At 40.6% G+C, this 18438-nt stretch overlaps 2 protein-coding genes across 2 annotated transcripts in view; one reads left to right on the top strand and one right to left on the bottom strand.

The window, feature by feature from the left end:
• The window catches only part of WIPF3 (WAS/WASL interacting protein family member 3), a 323552-nt gene that overhangs the window by 1449 nt on the left and 303665 nt on the right, over positions 1-18438 (bottom strand). The gene's annotated exons all lie outside the window — the stretch shown is intronic.
• Positions 1-18438, top strand: part of COLQ (collagen like tail subunit of asymmetric acetylcholinesterase) — a 69152-nt gene that overhangs the window by 38946 nt on the left and 11768 nt on the right. Inside the window, exons 7-13 of the mRNA XM_032801125.2 lie at positions 1658-1720; positions 7294-7320; positions 7984-8028; positions 8831-8866; positions 9914-9994; positions 15638-15734; positions 17473-17612. Coding sequence (XP_032657016.1) covers positions 1658-1720; positions 7294-7320; positions 7984-8028; positions 8831-8866; positions 9914-9994; positions 15638-15734; positions 17473-17612 — 489 coding nt within the window. The remainder of the gene's footprint in view (positions 1-1657; positions 1721-7293; positions 7321-7983; positions 8029-8830; positions 8867-9913; positions 9995-15637; positions 15735-17472; positions 17613-18438) is intronic.

Here is an 18438-nt window from a genome sequence, read left to right as displayed (position 1 = left end):
TTGAGGCTTCTCTGAACTTAATCTACACAATGGTCATTGGCGTTAAAGGGCTCAGTGCTCCATTTGTGGTGAGAGTGGGGAAGTGATCCCTCTCAAAAGTCATGATATGCACCAGTTTTTTCCCCCAGTGGCAGCAATGAGAATGGGAGGATTGCACAGCCATCTAGCACCGCCACACTTAGAGGTCTGATAGCAGATTAACTATATTTTAAAAATTTAAAACTGGTTCAGTTGGTCATTTCTGTCCATGAATCCTAGTCCTTTAGTGAAGGGCGCCTTTCTGTATTCAGGTTTCAGGGTGGTAGCCATGTTAGTCTGTACAGAAAAAAGAACGAGGAGTACTTGTGGCACCTTAGAGACTACCAAATTTATTTGGGCAAAGTGGGTTTTAGCCCACAAAAGGTTATGCTGAAATAATTTTTTAGTCTCTAAGGGGCCACAAGTACTCCTCGTTCTTTTTTCTGTATTCAGACAATTTTCTTCAGTTTCATCTATTAGTGTAGCTTTTACCCTACTCCTTACAGACCCCACTCCTTCTCATCTTTGTCTCTTCCTCATAATTTGCCTCCAAGTCCTACATTATTTCTTGTTCTTTTGCTTCTATCAACCTCCTCCTCCTCCTTCTTCTGTTCTTTAGATTTGTGTCTTGTTTCCTTTGTTTGTGTCTTCTACTCTTCACTTATTTCTGTTTCCCACCAATCTATGGTAAGGTTGGCTTGGCCTAAATAGATTTCTATAGGTGCCTGTGCTTGTTTCCCTAAAGTAGGTTCCTCTTTCCTTCCATTTTCCACATCCAGGTCTTCTGTCTCCCATTTTCCAACCTTCAGAGGCCTTCCTTTCACTTAGTTATTCTTCCACACCTTTTTCTTTCTACAAACCTCCTATGGGCTGTTTTCTCCCTCTTTCCCCATCTCCAGGTCTCCTTTCTCTTTCCTTCCTCATTAGTCCTCTTTCAGGTTTCCAGTCTCCCTTAGGCATAGCCTTCCTCCAGGTCTCCTTTCTCCCACGTTGCTTCACCAAGTCTTCTCTTCAGCTCCATTAACTCTCCCCTTGCTTGGCTGCATCCAGCATGAAGATCTTGCTCACCACTGAGGCTGGAAAGGCCAAATGCGCTTCCTTCTGCAGGGAGCACAAAGAGCTCAAGTTTTCCACCCTGCTAGGGTTACTACTTCTGCAGTGACTCCAGATCTCACCCTTCTCCGATGCTCATCTGACAGGCAATCAAAACAGCCAGGTTTTATCCCTCCATAACAAGAGGATCCCAGCAGACTACAACATTTGGTCACTATGACCCAGGGAGGTGGTATCGTTAAGGCACACCAGGTTGAGTCTATATGCCTTGGCATAGGTGAAAATGCTACTGGGAATAATTTGCCCACATATGCTTGTGCAGGATCTGGGAAAACTAAAGCATGTATTACTTAGAAAGAAAATCATACCCAAAGAGATGAGACTGGAAGAAATGAGAAAATGCCTGATGACTCAGGCTAAGTCAGTTGGCAGTATACAGTTTGGATTTACACTATAAAACTACACTGACAGTTGTTAAAGTTAGGTATATTTCATACATTTGACACAAAAACAGAATAATCAGTTGTTCCAATATGACACCTTTCAAGAGCCACAGTTGTTAACTCTTTTTTTTTAACCCCTTTAGGGTGAAAAGGGGGATGTGGGTGTGATGGGATTGCAAGGTACAAGAGGACCAATTGGCTCAAAGGTTTGTTAATCCAGCTGCTATGTATTCAGACATTGGTTTCTAACACTCTGTTGCTTCCTTCATGAACTGGTTAGAAAGCACTTGTGGAGATTTTGGTTCTTTTTCAAATAACAGTAGGCTTTGGGGTTTTCTTTTACACACAATTAAAAGCACAAGATTTTCTTCTTGAAGCTGAAAAGGGTTGTGCAATATGGCCTGCTGTGGCTGCTTTCCTAGCTTCTTACACAAACGTTTTGGTGTATTATGGCTTCTGAATGTTTATGTGTATGACACAAAATATCAGGGAACTGGAAAAGGTAAAATATGAGGTCTCTTCTCTGATGGCTTAATCCTTCTCTCAAAAGTGCTGAAACCTGTTTCTCTTGTGGGAGAGGGAGGCTTTAATGGGGGTACCCTGGTGGCTGCACAGAACATGCAGTACAATGTCCTGAAGCTAGCTCACTGAGATTCATTGCCTGGATGGTGGAACAACCAAAGAGTAGATTGCCATCAAGACTATGTGGGCTTAGTAGGAGGTGTGTGAATACCCCAGAAATTCAGACACAATTAGTCACAGTTATTCTGCTCACTATGGAGTCTCAGTACCTAGATTCCAGGAATTTCCAGACTTGCCTGGGATGCTAATTGTATGAAGAGCCAGAACCTTCTTTCTGAGCAAAACTTTGGGTCACTGATTTGCTTTACATTTGTGATGCCAAGTTGGAAATCGAGCACTATGTACGAGAGCAGCCATTTAACATTTGTGCTGTGATACTTCTCAGGGCATTTCCTCTGTGTACAAGTCTGCAGACTGTTCAGCATGTGGTACAGGATATGAAGACTGTGCTGCCCACTTGGATCTGAAGAGAGAGGGGGACAGGAGAACAGATATATGGCCCTAGTATCTATATTTTTTGTAGAGTGTAAATTTGCAACAGTTAAAGGAATAAAAAACAAAGGAAGCAGTAAACTGCCTAAGTGCTCCCATGCCCTCCCATGACACATACCCACTGAGGATAGGCCTTGTGTTCAATGTTAGAGCTGAACTAATGTCTTTAACATAACAGGAATAGCACAATCTCTCTCATGCAACCAACAAGGATTTCCAAATATGACCCGAACTCAAATGTCAATTGTACGCTGACCAATGCAGAGAGTGTGTGATTTCATCCTGCTCTTTATGTCACTACCTTACTCAAAAACGGAGCAGGAAAGAAGAAATAGATGCAGCTGTTTTAGTCTGGGAATGTAGTGTAGTAAAATTTCATTACATGGACAACTTAGTGATAGAAAGGGAAGGTGAGTGTCATTTGATTTGTAAAAATCTACAGAATCATCATTTCAATGGTGTCATCCTCTGCAGCATGGCAGGCACTCTGCCTGACCCTCCTCATGGTCTCCCAGCACCAGTTCCTCGAGTTGATGGAAATTTTGATAGTACAATGTCATTGGAAATGAATCGAGTTGGGTATTATTTGAACGCCCTTTCTACCACAAATGCAGTGACAAACCTGGAACAATTATGTAGATCAGGGGTTGGCAACCTTTCAGAAATGGTGTGCCGAGTCTTCATATGCACTCTAATTGAAAGTTTTGCATGCCAGTAATACATTTTAATGTTTTTTGAAGGTCTCTTTCTGTCAGTCTAAGATATATAACTAAATTATTGTTGTATGTAAAGTAAATAAGGCTTTTAAAATGTTTAAGAAACTTCATTTAAAATTAAATTAAAATGCAGAGTCTCCCGGACCGGTGGCCAGGACCTGGGCAGCGTGAGTGCCACTGAAAATCAGCTCTAGTGCCTCCTTTGGCATGCGTGCCATAGATTGCCTACTCCTGATGTAGATGTGTATTGAAAAAAATATTTAAAAATCAACTTTTTCCAATTATGCTTTAACACAGAGATGCATTGTTTACCTAAAAAGGACGTTGATTTTTGGTGATCCTAGGGAAATTAGCCTTGACATGTAGGACTGAAAACATTTATTCATAAAAGTCAGCAGCATTGTCTCTGTCCAAAGCACCTCTGCTAGACATATTATCAAACAAGTTGTCTTCATCTGCATCGTGCTCACACATCTCTGTACAAGGCAGGCTTCTGGCCAAACATTTGCAGGCTGGTGAGCATCTGGTCTTTTCACACAAGCATTTGATTAGCTAAATGATTGATTCAGGAATGCCTGGTATTTCACACACAACTGATGTGATCAGTCCATCCTTACAGACCCATCCATGCCCAACAGAGGAGGGCAGTTTTGGATGTGCTTGATCATCCTGGAGTCATTCTACTGCTTGACAATGTGTCCTCTTGATAGCAGGTATAAATACACCGCTTGACAGTGGCAATTTTTCTCCCTTTGCTTCTTGGAAAACATCCACCAACCTAGCTGTGCAAGTGTCATAATGTTGGTCATCAAATAATAAACTCAACATGCGAATGCTTCCAAGTGTATTTGACCTCATCAGTAGTTGTCTCAGCCCTGCTGAACATTTTCACAGTGAGGTGAGAGTCTATGGTGGCTAAATCAAATGTATTCCAGTAAAATAATTTGATTTCTCCAGCCAACCTTCCAGGAGTGTCATATCCTGTAGAAACCAAGCGGTGAGTTGGCTTTTAAGGTCTGAGTGATAGGAACACATCTCTGAGGGACAGACAGTGATTCTGTTCTCCAGCAGCAGGCACAAAAACAGAATCTTGCTGAAGCCTTGAGTAGTGTCTCATAGAGAGCATTAGGACAGCTGTGTCTTGTGCAAAACTCCAAAGTTTAGTAGCCCCCCTCTCTGTGGCATTGACGGCATGCAAGATAATTTTATTGTCAGCCTACTCATGGTACTACCAAGAAACTCCACTGAACAGTGCAAGCGCAGCAGCTTCATTATGCCATGTGATGATGAAATTCTTTGAGCAATTTTTCACATGCTGGAGCATTTCTCCTGCAAGATATGAGGTTAATTTGTACTTCATGCAAATATGAGACAGTAGCTTCTTAACTGTGACATTGAAGGTGTTTGTGAAGTCGGTGATTTTGTATTGGACGGGTTCAATATCATGAAGACTCTTCTTTGTGGCAATATGTTTAACTGATTCCTCTGCTACATATCAAACACCAGGAGGATTTTGTCAAAAGTCCAGTATTTTCTCTGTATCCTCATGATGAAGTATTCAGCCAAGTCTCAGAAGGTATTAACTGTTTCTGGTTTGATGAGAGCTTGTACCTCAGCCATGCCATCTGATTGCTATGCTGAAAGGCCTCTGCTGGCATAAGTTACTAGTCACACTGTTAGTAAGTGCTGGCTTAGGAAGAGCATGCAAAATGTGCATTAGTTTGCTGTTCACGTGAAACATGCATTATTCTATTTCATTTGAACATGGAGCGTGATACCATGGAAAACTTGTTCTCTCCCACAGGCTCGTGTAGATCAACATCCTGATGAGATCTGGACACAATCAGGAGATGATCAAACAATGACCTGTCTGTGGTTAGCTCTGTAGTAGTCCCTGCCATCTTCACTCTGACTTTCTTCTTTGCATTAAAGCACAGTTTTAATCTGTTCTTCTTGATGGGAGCCCATAGATTGATGGAGGCTTGGATAATCTGTTGGGTTTTGAAAGCTTCCTACAAGACATGACCCAAAATGTCCCTTCAGTTGACATCTCTAGCTATCTCATCACTGAAGACTGCTTTCGTCGTGATATTGAGGAGCTCAGGTCCATCACACAAGTGCATTGCCAGTGGCTTAAGCTTGTCCTGTAGCTTTAAAATAGCCCCTTCTTGGCATTTAACAGCACCTAATAAGTCTATATGGTGCTTGGTTATTTCTTGGACATCATCTCAGCCATACGTAATGTTGTGTTCAAAATTCGATGGAGTTCTGGGGTTGTCAGGAAAAACTAGGGGAAAGGATTTGGATGCTGTATTATGCCTACCGACCCCTCAGTGATGTTCATTGCTGTGTTTAAGTGCCCTAGGGCTTTGTCTGAACCAAGTGCATGGATAGGAACTGCTGACCTTTTCACAAACCAATTTCCTCTTTGGAATTCCTCCCATATGTCAGGATCAGACTTTTCTCTTATTTTAGGAAGGTACAAGGCTATCAGTGCAGGTTAAATCTAAAACAAAAAAGTATTTCACAAAGTCTTCCAGTGCTACGAAGTGCAGATTCCAATTAGGCATCCTGACAGATTTGCCCACAGCAAGTATTTGTCCCAGCATCTTCAACTTTTTTCTGGTCCTCAATGTACTTCCTCTCCTGCCTTGCCAAGTTCAATTTGTGCTGCACTTCTTTTAGTGTGTAAGGTGCCACTGAACATTGTGTTTAACCAGCTCTTGCGAGATCCAGCTACTAGTCGCTCCTCTTCATCTCCCCATTGATAGCTAAAAAGAAGCAAGACCAAGGTAAAAACAAGAATTATGTAATAAAATACTTTGGGACTGTAATGAATTATGTTATGTAATGTGCATTATATGCAAACCATTTGCAAATGGATTCCAGTAATGTCTGGCTGAATGCTGACATCTAAACTAGTGCCTCATTGCAACCTTTTTGGCATAATAAACAAAGCTGATCATCAGTATCACTGTGAACTGCCTCTCCTTTTTGCCCATCATGGCAAATCAACTCGGTTGGCCTTCCATTTTATAGTACCCTGTAACATAAAAAAAAAAATCAGGTATCATGTCCTGAGCATTAAGTGATAACACAATATTGTCAGTCAAGGGCCACAATTTAAGCATGTTAGGGCCGCATGTTTGACACACCCATGTTAACATGTAATTTTTTTAATGGATTTTTAAATATTTTGTCAAATACATATTTACATAATTATTCTAGGCCATATTTGGTAGCGTTGTGTTCATAGTAGAAAGGGATTTCAAATGAGGCACAATTTCAACCCATTTCTGATGATACTGTATTATCAAAACCTAAGGACCTGGTGCTGGGTGACGGGGATGAGAGGGGGCAAGTCCTCCTGCCATGCTGCAGAGGGTGATACCATTGAAATTATGATTCTGTGGATTTTTATGAACAAAATGACACCTCCCTTAGCTTTCTATCCTTAACTTAGCACAGAATTATACATGCTCCCAGGCTATTTGTTGGGTATTTCTTAAGAAGGAAAAACTAAAAGTCATAGTAATCTTCACATTGGAAGCCAACTAAAACATATTGTAGGGACTACATTTAATATTTGCAGCTTAGGAGGAAAAAAAAGGTGATTGGGAAATTATTTCTAAATTGCTTGGGGTTATTAATTGCAGAGACTGGATAAGATTTAATTAAACCAGTAACTGAATTTGCGTTCTGCTCTTTTAGTTTTTAAAGCCACTTCAAACACGATTAGCATGCTTGCTTTACCTGCTGGCTTTTTCATGCTGTCTTATGGGCTGGAATATCTTGCCTTTGTCTGTACTTTCATAGCTATACTTTTTTTCTGCTCTCTTACAATCTACAAAGAAAACATTTGGATTTAGAAGTTGATGCAACTAATTATTTAAGCTCCCCTCCTCTGACTTTTAAATTTGCAAGATGTGAATTCACTTCTTGGAAGATCTGGAAAATATGAAGTAGTAAAATGTCTCTTTCCCTTTTAGGGTTATCCTGGAAGTAGAGGAGAAAAGGTCAGTGTTACAATAACTTAAACATTGTAAACAATAATGGAAACTATTGTAGAAATTTACTATACACCCATTAGCAAGTTGAGATGCTGTGGATGTGAAATCAGAAAGTCCTATGAAAGGAGAGTGGTATTAAGACTTGTACTGAGAAGAAAGATGGGCATGTGGTATAAACATTGAGCTGAGCTCCCAAAGCATTGGATTTAATTCCTAGCTCTTCTTCTGATTCCCTATTTGAACTTGTGTGAATCATTTTCTCTCTCTGTTCCCCATTTGTAAAATGAGCATAGTAATCCTTCCTTTGGCTATCATCTGTTTAGATCATGGGCTTTGGGAGGCAGAGAAAGTCCCTTACCATGTGTGAAGATAACGCACAGCACAATGTTTGCGGACTCCAGACTAGAGCCGGTTGAAAAAATTCAAGTTTAGCAAATGTGCCCTTTTTTCCAACAAGTTCCAATCTAGATACTGCTGTAATATAAATATTAATAATAAGGAACATTTTTAAGTGAATTTATAATCTGCTGTCAGCCACACACTGTGAATGTTACTATATGTTACTAAACTGTCCTCCCCTGTTTAATGCTTCACACAGACAAGAAAAAAATTCCCTATGAAATGGTAAAAATTGTCTTTATTTCTACCACTCCTTCCCACCCCCCCCAGGGAGCCAGAGGAGAGAGGGGTGACAAAGGCCTCAAAGGAGACAAGGTACATATTTTGGTTTCACAGTGGCTTTAAATTAAACCTGAGCGAACATAAGCCAGCCTATAAATCCTTTTCAAATGGTTTTAGCTGATAATATCATATTATTCTGAAAATAAACTGAGATTTGATGATGTGGAATTTTTACCATAAATTTAAATTCCTAACCACATAGAGTGTGAATCCCTCCCGATGTAAGTACAGGAATCTGATTAATGCTTTGGCCTTATCAGATCAAAATATCAGTGGTCTTTTTGAGTTAATGAGGTTCTGCTTGGTAGTCACAAAAAATATTTGTTAGCTATACATGGCCTAACAGTAAACATCTCCTTCTCATGCCAGGCATTTGTGGAACTGCTGCTAAGGAGGAGAGTTCACAGAAAAGCCTCCATCACTGAACCCTAGAGTAATTCTTGGGTTATATGGCACCTTCATCAGATAGCTAGGAGGAGTTGTTTCAGGCCCCTTTAAATTTCAGCCAGTGAGTGAAGAATATTTTCCCATGTTAGGGTGCTGGGACATGCTGAGCATATTGCACTGTGTTAAGACCCTCGAGATCTCTCGTAGCCCATTCTGGCTAATTAAAAGAGCCACACACAGCCCTGGCCACCAGGGATTTTTTGTCTTCAAGCTACTGTGGCACAAAGAGGCTACTGCCCATTTATAATGAAAATGTGTCTGGACAAATTGTCTGGCTACAAAACCCCAATACATTGTCTCCTTTGGAGTATATCAAAACAAAAACTGATGCTATGCTGTCAAAGATCACTCAGCATGTTTTTGATTACTCTTATCTTTTGCTTTACAGGGGTATATAGGTTTCCCTGGAATGCTGGGGCAGAAAGTAAGTAAACATGATATAAAGTCTCCTTAGAAATTTGAGTAAGCATCCACATAGACACTTGGTTCATTGAGTGGTTTCAGCAGCATCTAAGTTCCAGAACCATGGATCTTTGTCAAAGGGTGCCAAAAAATTGAGAGTTTCATTTTAATTAGGTGACCAGTATTTTGCATCCCTTGAACCAGACCCTGCAGTCTTTTTATTTTAGGTGAAGACAGCAGGTTTTGGCTTAGGTGAAGTTTTTTGTTTGTTTGTTTGTTTGTTTGTTTGTTCAATTTTTTTTTCAGGAATATTTGATCAGAAACTTGCCCCCACTTTAAGTTTCCAAACTTTTGTTTGTAACTTCATAGCCAATCCAATTGCATGGTGTTACTAAACATCTCTATTAAATAGTATTATGATTTAGAATGACCTGCTTCTAAATAGCAGGGCTTACTCTGACTGGTTTTGGTATCTCCATTAATCAAGAAGTAGACAAATAATTATAATTCAGGTTTAAAGATTGTTTTATGGGCAGAATCCTTAAAGGAAGGTCTATATGTAACAATCATAATCATATTTTGTCTGAGAAATTAGGTTAAGAAAATAATGGCTACTTCTGAAGGGTATAGCAGAGGAGAGAGCTGGTCACCTTTCTTACTGGTGTTTTTATTAATTACGGATCCTTGCAGCAAAGCTAGATACTTTGAAATGTGTCAGAAAGAGGGTTGTTAGCCAAGTTACCTGGAAAACCTCACGTCTACTAACCTGTTTCTAATTTCCCCAGCTGGCTTCTTTTTTAGATGAAGGACCTTTCTGAGGGATTGTGGGTAAAAAAATAAGTTAAAATTTTAAAGTATTTTTTAAAGTATTTAGTTATAACCATTCACTGGCAATATATTTTACAACAATAATGGTATTCTCTTAGGACCAAACTGTTCACATAGCCTAATAGTGTACACTGAATGTATTGAATTACCTGCTGTGTTGTATAAGACACATTTACCAATTTAATACATATGTCTCTACTTAAGACCTGCTTTTTTTCCCTCCCATCCCCGACTCCCTAAGGGAGAAATGGGTCCAAAGGGAGAACCTGGAGTGCCTGGGCACAGAGGACCTATTGGAAGACCAGGAAAACGAGGCAAACAAGTAGGAACCCTATGTTTTCTCTTTACGAGTTTTCTGGGATTTGTGTGGTTGTGATGAGTCACTAGATCCTCTGTCATTTCATGCCCCAGTATTTTGTTACATTGATTCTCTCCACTTTTTGTGCATAGAAATTGAATGATTTTGAATATATATGGGGGGAGTGCATGAGCACACATGTGTGCATACATACATTATATAGTGTAAGTGTTCTACTTGTGTAGGAGTTCAAGCCTGGCCAGTCATACAGTCAGAATTTGAAGGTCAAAGGTCAGGCTGTATGTTATCTGAAATGTAATTTTTCCTAGACTGATGATAAGATTTTGGTTGAGTGTAACTTCAGACAGGGCTGTGATCTTCCCTCTGAGTGCCAAACAGCATTGCAGGGGTGCGGTTCTTACAGATGATAGGCTCCACACACCTGCCCTTGTTGACATTTCCCTGTCAGAGCTGGCAGCTAGGGTATCTCCGTTATGACTCTCAAACCAGTTCAGGTCCTGGTTCTCTGGTACACTCAGCACAGGACTGGACCCAAAGTGTGTGGAGCAACAGTGGTTTCACAAGACCTTTGTGGCTCCCCAGTACTGAGGCTGGCTTGGAGTCAGGGCTGCTCTAATTTCTCCCCAGATGTCAATAACCCAAGGGATGGTTATGGCAGCCAGGGATACCCAGCATGTAGGGATACTCCAGCCATGCTGTTGCCACTGAGGGCTGTGAGAAAGGATGTCACTTCAGGCTAAGAGAATTCTTAGCCAGACAGGTAAGCTGGCTTTATGGACCTGTTGGGGCATTGGAGAGGCCACAGTGAAGGCCAGCATCGGGTCCTTAGTCTCCCCAACTACCTTTCTCACCCACGTGGAGTTGAGGAGCCACTGTACATGATCAGAGCATCCGTAACATCCGCCCTCAGCAGCAGAGTGGGGCAGAGTTCATTGGCCATGGTGTAAACACTGCATGGTATCCCATTTCCACCCTAAGTAAAGGTTTTGGAAGTAACCAATTGGAGGAAGCCTTTATAGTCTGCTTTCCAAGTTTGGTTTGGAATCAGAAACATTCCACTATCATTATTTAATAACAGTCACCACAACATGGCATCTGAGCCGAAAACAAATTGTCCAGTGGTGCAAAATTAGAAATATGTGTAGGAAATAGCAATGTCACTTTCAACCTGGAACTAATACATCAAGGGATAATGCTAGTGTTTGCACAATGTAATGGCTGGTACGCTACACTGTCAATCCAGGAAACTGAGTTCAAATCTCAGCAGGACTTAAATGCACTTTTATTGGCTCTGTTGTGCATTGGACTTCTAGAGCTGGGAGGGCATTCAAATATTGTGGGTTTGAATCCCATCAGAACTGCACTTCTAGACCCTTCCTTGTTAGCATAGTGGTGAGAATCCCGGCCTGTCATGTTGGAGGCCAGAGTTTCATTTCCTGATGGGAAACTGTAGTTTTTGAGGGCTGAGTAGATGATGCATCACAGTGGTCCCTTCTGGCCTTCTAATCTATGAATGAATATAAAATACAAATAACTAGTAAGAAGTAGAAAGCTGGGAGGCAGTAATGCTGAAGTAAATGGGAGCTCTGGGTTGTGTATCCAAAGGTGTCACATCAGGGAGCAGGTTATAATCCATCTTGATATGGTTCCGGCAAGACTGCCATACCTAGAATACTGCGTTCAGCCCGGGCACCACATGCCAGGAATATATCAACAGATTAGAGCAGTTCAGTGAAGAGCAAGAAAAATAATTAGGGGGGGAAGGAATTGATTTATGAAGGGAGATTAAATATATTCAGCTTGGCTAAACAGTGACCAGGCTCAGAGTAAAACTGCTTGTGTGCATTGGAAAAGAGACACCTGGCACTCTAATGGACTAGATTAATACATTGTGGGCTCACAAGAACCATTGGTTTGTACTTCAAAAGCATAGTATGTGTATGCACTAAATACACCTCCAGTACCATTTTAAATTCCAATCCTGCAACTGGATCCACATGGATAGGTCCTTGTGCCTAGGCATGGCCCCCTTGAGTTCAAATGGACTTTGCATGGACGTCCGTCCACATTCTTACTGTCTCTTCCTCTTTATGGAGTAGCTCCTGAGATCGCATTGATTAATCATCCTGGTTACATGAATGGAACCAATCATCATAGTACCGCATACAAAGGATAAATCCATGCACTCTGAAAGTGGTGACAGAGGGCACGTAGCAACTTTTAAAATAAAAATAATTGAAATCTGGTAAAAGATTAACCAGATGAAATAATATTATAGTAACTTGTTCTTTTTGGAGGGTTCAGAATAATTATATGTATAGAACTTACATCTTCAAATTCTTTGGGATTAGGTGTAAAAGCTGATAATTGTATATAGAAATTGATGCAAGCTTCTCCAATATAAGTTGCATACATTTCTCCAAGTAATTAAAAGTATTACATTAATTACGAACTCAGAAGAGCTAATACGCATCATCAGTTGCATTTTTAGTGCATGTTTCCTCATATTGCTTCCTTAACAACCTGAACCAATTTTAAACAATAATATTTGCACACAGTTGCAGGAGCTCCAGCAGTTCCTTTGAAGAAGCTCATGTTCAATGGCCAGTTGCAGGTATTTTATTTGTAAGATGGTTACACCGAGCACTGAAAATCTGAATCATTGGTCTGATTTGCTGGTGGTGCAGTGCCAATAGGAATAAGTCCATGTGAGATAATGCCTTACCGTGTGGGAAATTTTTAAATACCAGTTTTTTGCAAGGTTAATCCTAAAAATAGAATACAAACCAAATGTAGAATATGCAAAATGGGTCTGTCACATGATACAGCAAGAAGAATTTTGCCCTTTCAGATGTGAATTTTTAAAAGTTGCTATGTGCTCTCTGACATCTTTCTTACGCTATGTTAATTTGTCCCACCAGAGGAATGGGCACAGATGTTACTTCTGATGCTTAAATAGAGAGAAGGCACAGTGCCCACAGTTCTGCTTGAACACTTGGAGTTGCAGTAACTTTTGATCTTACCAGTTTTTGAGTTTGGGAGCTTTGTGACATTAAGTAGTATTTTATGCAATAAGTAATCCCGTTGATTTATAGGAGTACTTGTCGTGTAAGGTACCGTTTAGCATGATTAAGGGTACTTTAATCTGGCCCTAAATTAGGAGTCAAAATCCCATGTTTGGACATTAGCATCCACGTACTCGCAGAGTGTCTAAATGTCAATTTGAGCATTAACCTTATATACTCAAGGTTGAAAATTGGGCTTCCCTCTGTATCATTGATCAACTATGCTGATATCATTTTTTATTTTCTCTTCTTAAAAAAACTTTAAAATGTTATTTTAAGGCTTTGCTGGTCTGACTGTTATACGTGTTGCTTGTGTTAAATGGGAAATCTGTATTTAATGGCTATTTGTTAAACAGAGAAGATAGCTTTCGCCCACACAGAGCTGTTTCCTGTCTCCTGAAACAGCTGACATCCCTGTATAAATGTCTGCATAGCAGCTAAATTAAGAAAGTGTTACTTCCGGTTCCATTCTGAGATCCATCTTGATTATCTCATTGGCTTCTTCAGTTGTGTGCTGAGTCTTCAGGGGCATATCCATTCTGAAAAGATAGGCAAGCTGTGGAACTCAGAAGTCACAGCCTTGCTGCTCCCAAACTGACATAAAAAGGGCTGTTCCCTCAGTTTTGCAGCATGGAAATTGACATTAAGTAGCCAGTCCAGGATTTCAGTGTTGACAAGATAGAATGTTTTATATCAGCCATGAGCAAATAGTGTTACTTGGAAAAAGGCCCTTCTAGAGGGTTGGTTCCCTGCATCTAGGAAGATTATATTTTGTCTTTGAGAAGAGCTTTCCCAAGTCCTGTAGGGATTTGTGAAAAGAAACAAGGCAAAAGACATTCAAGTGTAAATCATTGTCCTGGTTTGCTCTATCTTCATTGAGCAAGGAGTGTTAGCTGATTGTTCATCCAGTATATTGCACATGGAAATCAAGTACCTCTCAGACAGTCCAGTATATGACAGTTTATTTCCTCTGCCATATATTCATTTGAGGGGGAGGAAGGTTTCCTAGGAAGAATCTTGGTTGCTACTCAATTTTTTATTATTGTGCTCTGCCAGTTTTGCGTGCCCATTGCTTAATGCGAGCAATTATTGCCCATCAACATGAATATTCACGTGGACACTAAGGTTCATTGGTGAAAAAGCGATTATTTAAACAAAGTGAAATATTGCATTAATTCTGGATGGACCCTGGCTACAGATACTGCAGATGACATTTAAAGTTATCCATGGGATACAGAGTATTATATAACACAAAATTATTTTAGTATACATGGCTATGTGTACTCTCCATTACTCTGAAACAAGACGTGCAGTGGCCTGTCGTTATTCTCTGAACGCATGTTACCCTAGAATTACACCACCTCATTGGAATTCATCACCTTTGGGATTAAAGGAAAGTAAATACAGTATATACAGTTTTTACCATGCAAAATGGTGTGTCTTTTTGCATCAAGGTCATACCAGTTATGTAAACCGTGGGCTAAGCGATGCACCATGGAATTCTGGATCAGTTTTAAAAGAGAGAGAGAGAGAAACGTAAACGTCATGTACTGTACAGATAACAAGATAAATGTAACTATCTTAAATATGTACTATCATATTAGAAATGTTTTTGAATTTAATAGGAGACTGGGTCTCTGAGAAATTTGGATTTGATCTATTTTTCTAACTGACATTTCTTTACTTTTTTGATGGAAGTATTAAAATCTGCATGGGTGCTTTTCAGACTTATGAAAGAGACAGTACTGGCTAGAGACAGGCAAAGAATTGACAGATGCCGTGCAGTCCTAGGGCAAAATTTTCAAATGGACCTAAGAGAAAGTCAGTAGGACTCAAGCTCCAAATTAGTTGTATAAATAGGACTTAGGCTCCTAAGTCGCTTAAGTGGCTGTTGAAAAAATTAACCTTCGCCCAAAAAGTGACAATAAATATGGCATCCTGGGGTTCCACATTTATTGTGTCTCATTGATTCCAAATCAGATTTGCTCCATTTATAGGTGAAAATTATTTTTTTTCTTCCAGCCCTGAAAACTCAACCTAGGCAACAAAAATCAAGCTTCCCTCCTTGTGCATTATCACCAGTTATAAAAGTTCTGCAGGACAATCCTACTGTCAGCAAATTATAGCCTCCTCAGTCACCTCAGCGCAAGCCCAACCATCAAAGGGTTTGCACAAGTATAGACTGGAATTTGGTAAACAATTCTGTAGATGATGCACAAGGAGCAGTAGAATCAAGATCACTCTGCGTTCCCTCCTACGTGGCTAACAGGAGTAAAAAGCAGTAAAAACTAATTTCAAACACTCACATCAGCAAATATGACTTTGACTACACACAGAGAACAGATCTATTGAGAAAGATGGCACCACTTTTACGTAGTCTAATCTCAAAGCAGAATCACAATAGGATTTTCCTTCTCATTCATGTGTGAGAATAAGGTATGTTTCCCCTTCCAGTGTCTCCATGCATGGTGGGTATGACGTGTACAATATATGTGTTTCCACTGGTGAATCTGCTTTCTTTATGTTAAATGTAGTAGATATTAATTTGCTGTGTCATTAATGTATGTTTTTCATATGCTAGGGACAAAAGGGAGATATTGGACCTGCTGGAATTATGGGTCCACCTGGCAGGCCTGGTCCTTCGGGTCAACCAGGTCCACCAGGACCTTCAGTATCAGGTAAGAGAGGCCACTCTTAGCAGTCATCTTCCCCATCTTTCCTCCCTCACCCCCTCTCCTAGCCTGTATCATGCTGTTAAACAGGTTTTGGTACAGAAACGTCCATGACATTTTGGTTGTTCAGCTGCAAGTTGCCTGGGTTGAGGAAGAGACTTCCCCTGTGAGCAGGTTGTTCCATGATTGTCCATTATGCTGGTTCTACTTCCTCTAAAGCATCTGTTATGGTTGCTAATAGTTAATTAAAAACAGATAATCTGGCCCATAAGATTCCCTAAAGACCCTTAAATGTTATTATCAACTATTGCAATTTCAGTATCAGCTTTTATGTTGTGGCAAATGTCTAGCTTTCTGCATCTCCAAAGAGAAACAAAGCTGCCTAGGATTTGTGTGAATTTGTATAATTTTCAGTAATAAGACTCTTCCTCCCTCCCCCAATCTCTGCCATACACTCAAAACACAGAGAGCACAGAGGCATTTGCAGCACACATGAGAGAGAAAGTTCTTATCCTAAAACCCCATCCTGTGGTAATGGGCTTGAGGAAGAGGGAAAGCGATGGCAGCCTTGGAGGATTAGTGAGTCCTCATAGTAGATCCTGGGAGACAGGAGCCTTCCTCCTCAAAATGTTCCAGCTTACAAAGCAATATTGATCCTTCTAATCACCTGGTGCAGGCTCACCTTGCACTGCGCTGCAAAAGAGAAACATATCAGATATAATTGATGCCATAATAACAGCTGAGAGGAGGTGGCGGGGGGGATGGGAGAGATGAAAAGGAGTCTCTTTCTCCTTCTCATGTGTGCTGCATATGCCCCTGCAGTCTCTGCATTTTGGGTGTATTGTAGAGATAAAGGCAGAGGTTGCGGGAGGGAGGAAGAACCTTATTCTTGAAAAATATAGAAATTCAAGCATATGAATTCACTCAAACCCTAGGCAGATTTTTTTCTCTTTGGAGAAGACAAAAGCTAGACATGTGGGACAACACAGGATCTGATACTGAGGCGACAATAGTTGATATTAACAGTCAGGTTTTTTTCCCTAATGATTTTGTAATGAAGCATAAAAAAGGGTGTTCATATTTTATTTTTTTTACAAAAACAAATGGCTGGAAACCAAGAGTGTCTCCAGCGAGCACCAGCTGGTTGTGCTGCTGCTCATCTGCTCAGTTTTCTCTTTCCCTTTGCCACCTCTTGGCTTATTCAGTGGGTGAGAGTTACCTTCTCTGCAGTTGCTTGGAAACAGTACATTTATGGTGCTGGCGGCTGTTTGGGAATGGATCTTCATACAGCTGATGTCCCCCAGTAAGAAACACCTAAGCATAGACTAAATCAGCTAGAAAATTTCAAAGCGATGTTTTCTCCATACTGCTAGGAGGGCAACCAAGATTTTAAAGGTTCCACTCCACCCACAGAAAGCTGCACATATCAGATTTGCTAATTCCAAACCTTTTTGGTCCAATAATTTGAGTTATTATCCTAAAACCCCACCTTGTGATGATGTCCCTCCCCATACGGTTAATATAGGCACCCTAAAGATCTGCTGTCACATAGCAATGAGTTCCCTGAAATCTCAGTGAAGTCTATGGGAGATAACTCAGCACCTCAGAGCACCCAGAGCTTAGACAGATGTGAATTCAACTTACTGGTATTATGTAGTCCCCACTCAGCTGTTCCCCTCTGAGGCTGGGTTTGTGTTCTGTACAGTAACGACATAACATGGCAGCCTGGTATTTTGCTTCCTAGGACAATTAGCAATAGGACCAAAAGGGGAAAGAGGGCTTCCAGGACCTCCAGGGAGATGTCTCTGCAAACCCTCACAAAATGTGAATATCCCACCATATGAGGAATCCGTGATTGGACACAGCTATCCCAAAGTCCCTGCGGTAAGGCAGCTTGTTAGGAGGTTAAGTAAATGATTTTTAAGCGCTTTGATTTTAAAGGCACTGTGTTGGCCAAACTTCTGGATCAAAGGGAGAACTTGTCTAAATGTCATAAGTGTGCTTCAGGGTTTTATTTCTAGTATATAAACCTTGAGAGTCAGTCTAGATGAGGGACCTATATCCTATTACAAGCTCCAAGACTTGGTGTGTTTAGATACTAATGACTGTCTTGAAATAACATCGTTTTGGGTATGTGGTTTAGCCATTTCTAAGATTCCCTGTTTCGGGATTGCAGAGATCTGCTCTTACCTGAGTATGTTTTAATGGATACTGGATAAAGAAGGCAATCTTGGAAGCTATATTCCAATAAAACTGGGTTGTCATTGGTTGCCTCCCACCACCTGCTGAGCAATGCTCCCTCCTTGGCAATTCTGCTGGCTTACTCCATTTTTCCTTACTCACTTGAGTGTTAAGAATTTGGATTTAAGTTTGCACTTATATGTCTCCTCTTCAAAGCCATCTTTGTGCACCGTTGGAGTCCCTTATATCACCTAAAGAAAACTGGCATGCTGAGACAGATGCACCCATAAAAGACCAGGAGAGAGAGCGCCTGGCCTGGCTTGCTAGGTTTCATTATGAGCAGGATTCCAACCAGAGCTGGACAATTCAGTGACACCTACTCACATTTAAATTCTTCATTCCTTTCACATATTAGAGGGGTAGCCGTGTTAGTCTGGATCTGTAAAAGCAGCAGAGAATCCTGTGGCACCTTATAGACTAACAGACGTTTTGGAGCGTGAGCTTTCGTGGGTGAATACCCACTTCGTCA

This window comes from Chelonoidis abingdonii, chromosome 2 (assembly GCF_003597395.2).
Source record: "Chelonoidis abingdonii isolate Lonesome George chromosome 2, CheloAbing_2.0, whole genome shotgun sequence".
In the NCBI taxonomy this organism is placed as follows: Eukaryota; Metazoa; Chordata; order Testudines; family Testudinidae; genus Chelonoidis; species Chelonoidis abingdonii.
Note: the sequence above shows the minus strand (reverse complement) of the source record. Positions and strands in the feature narration are given on the sequence as shown.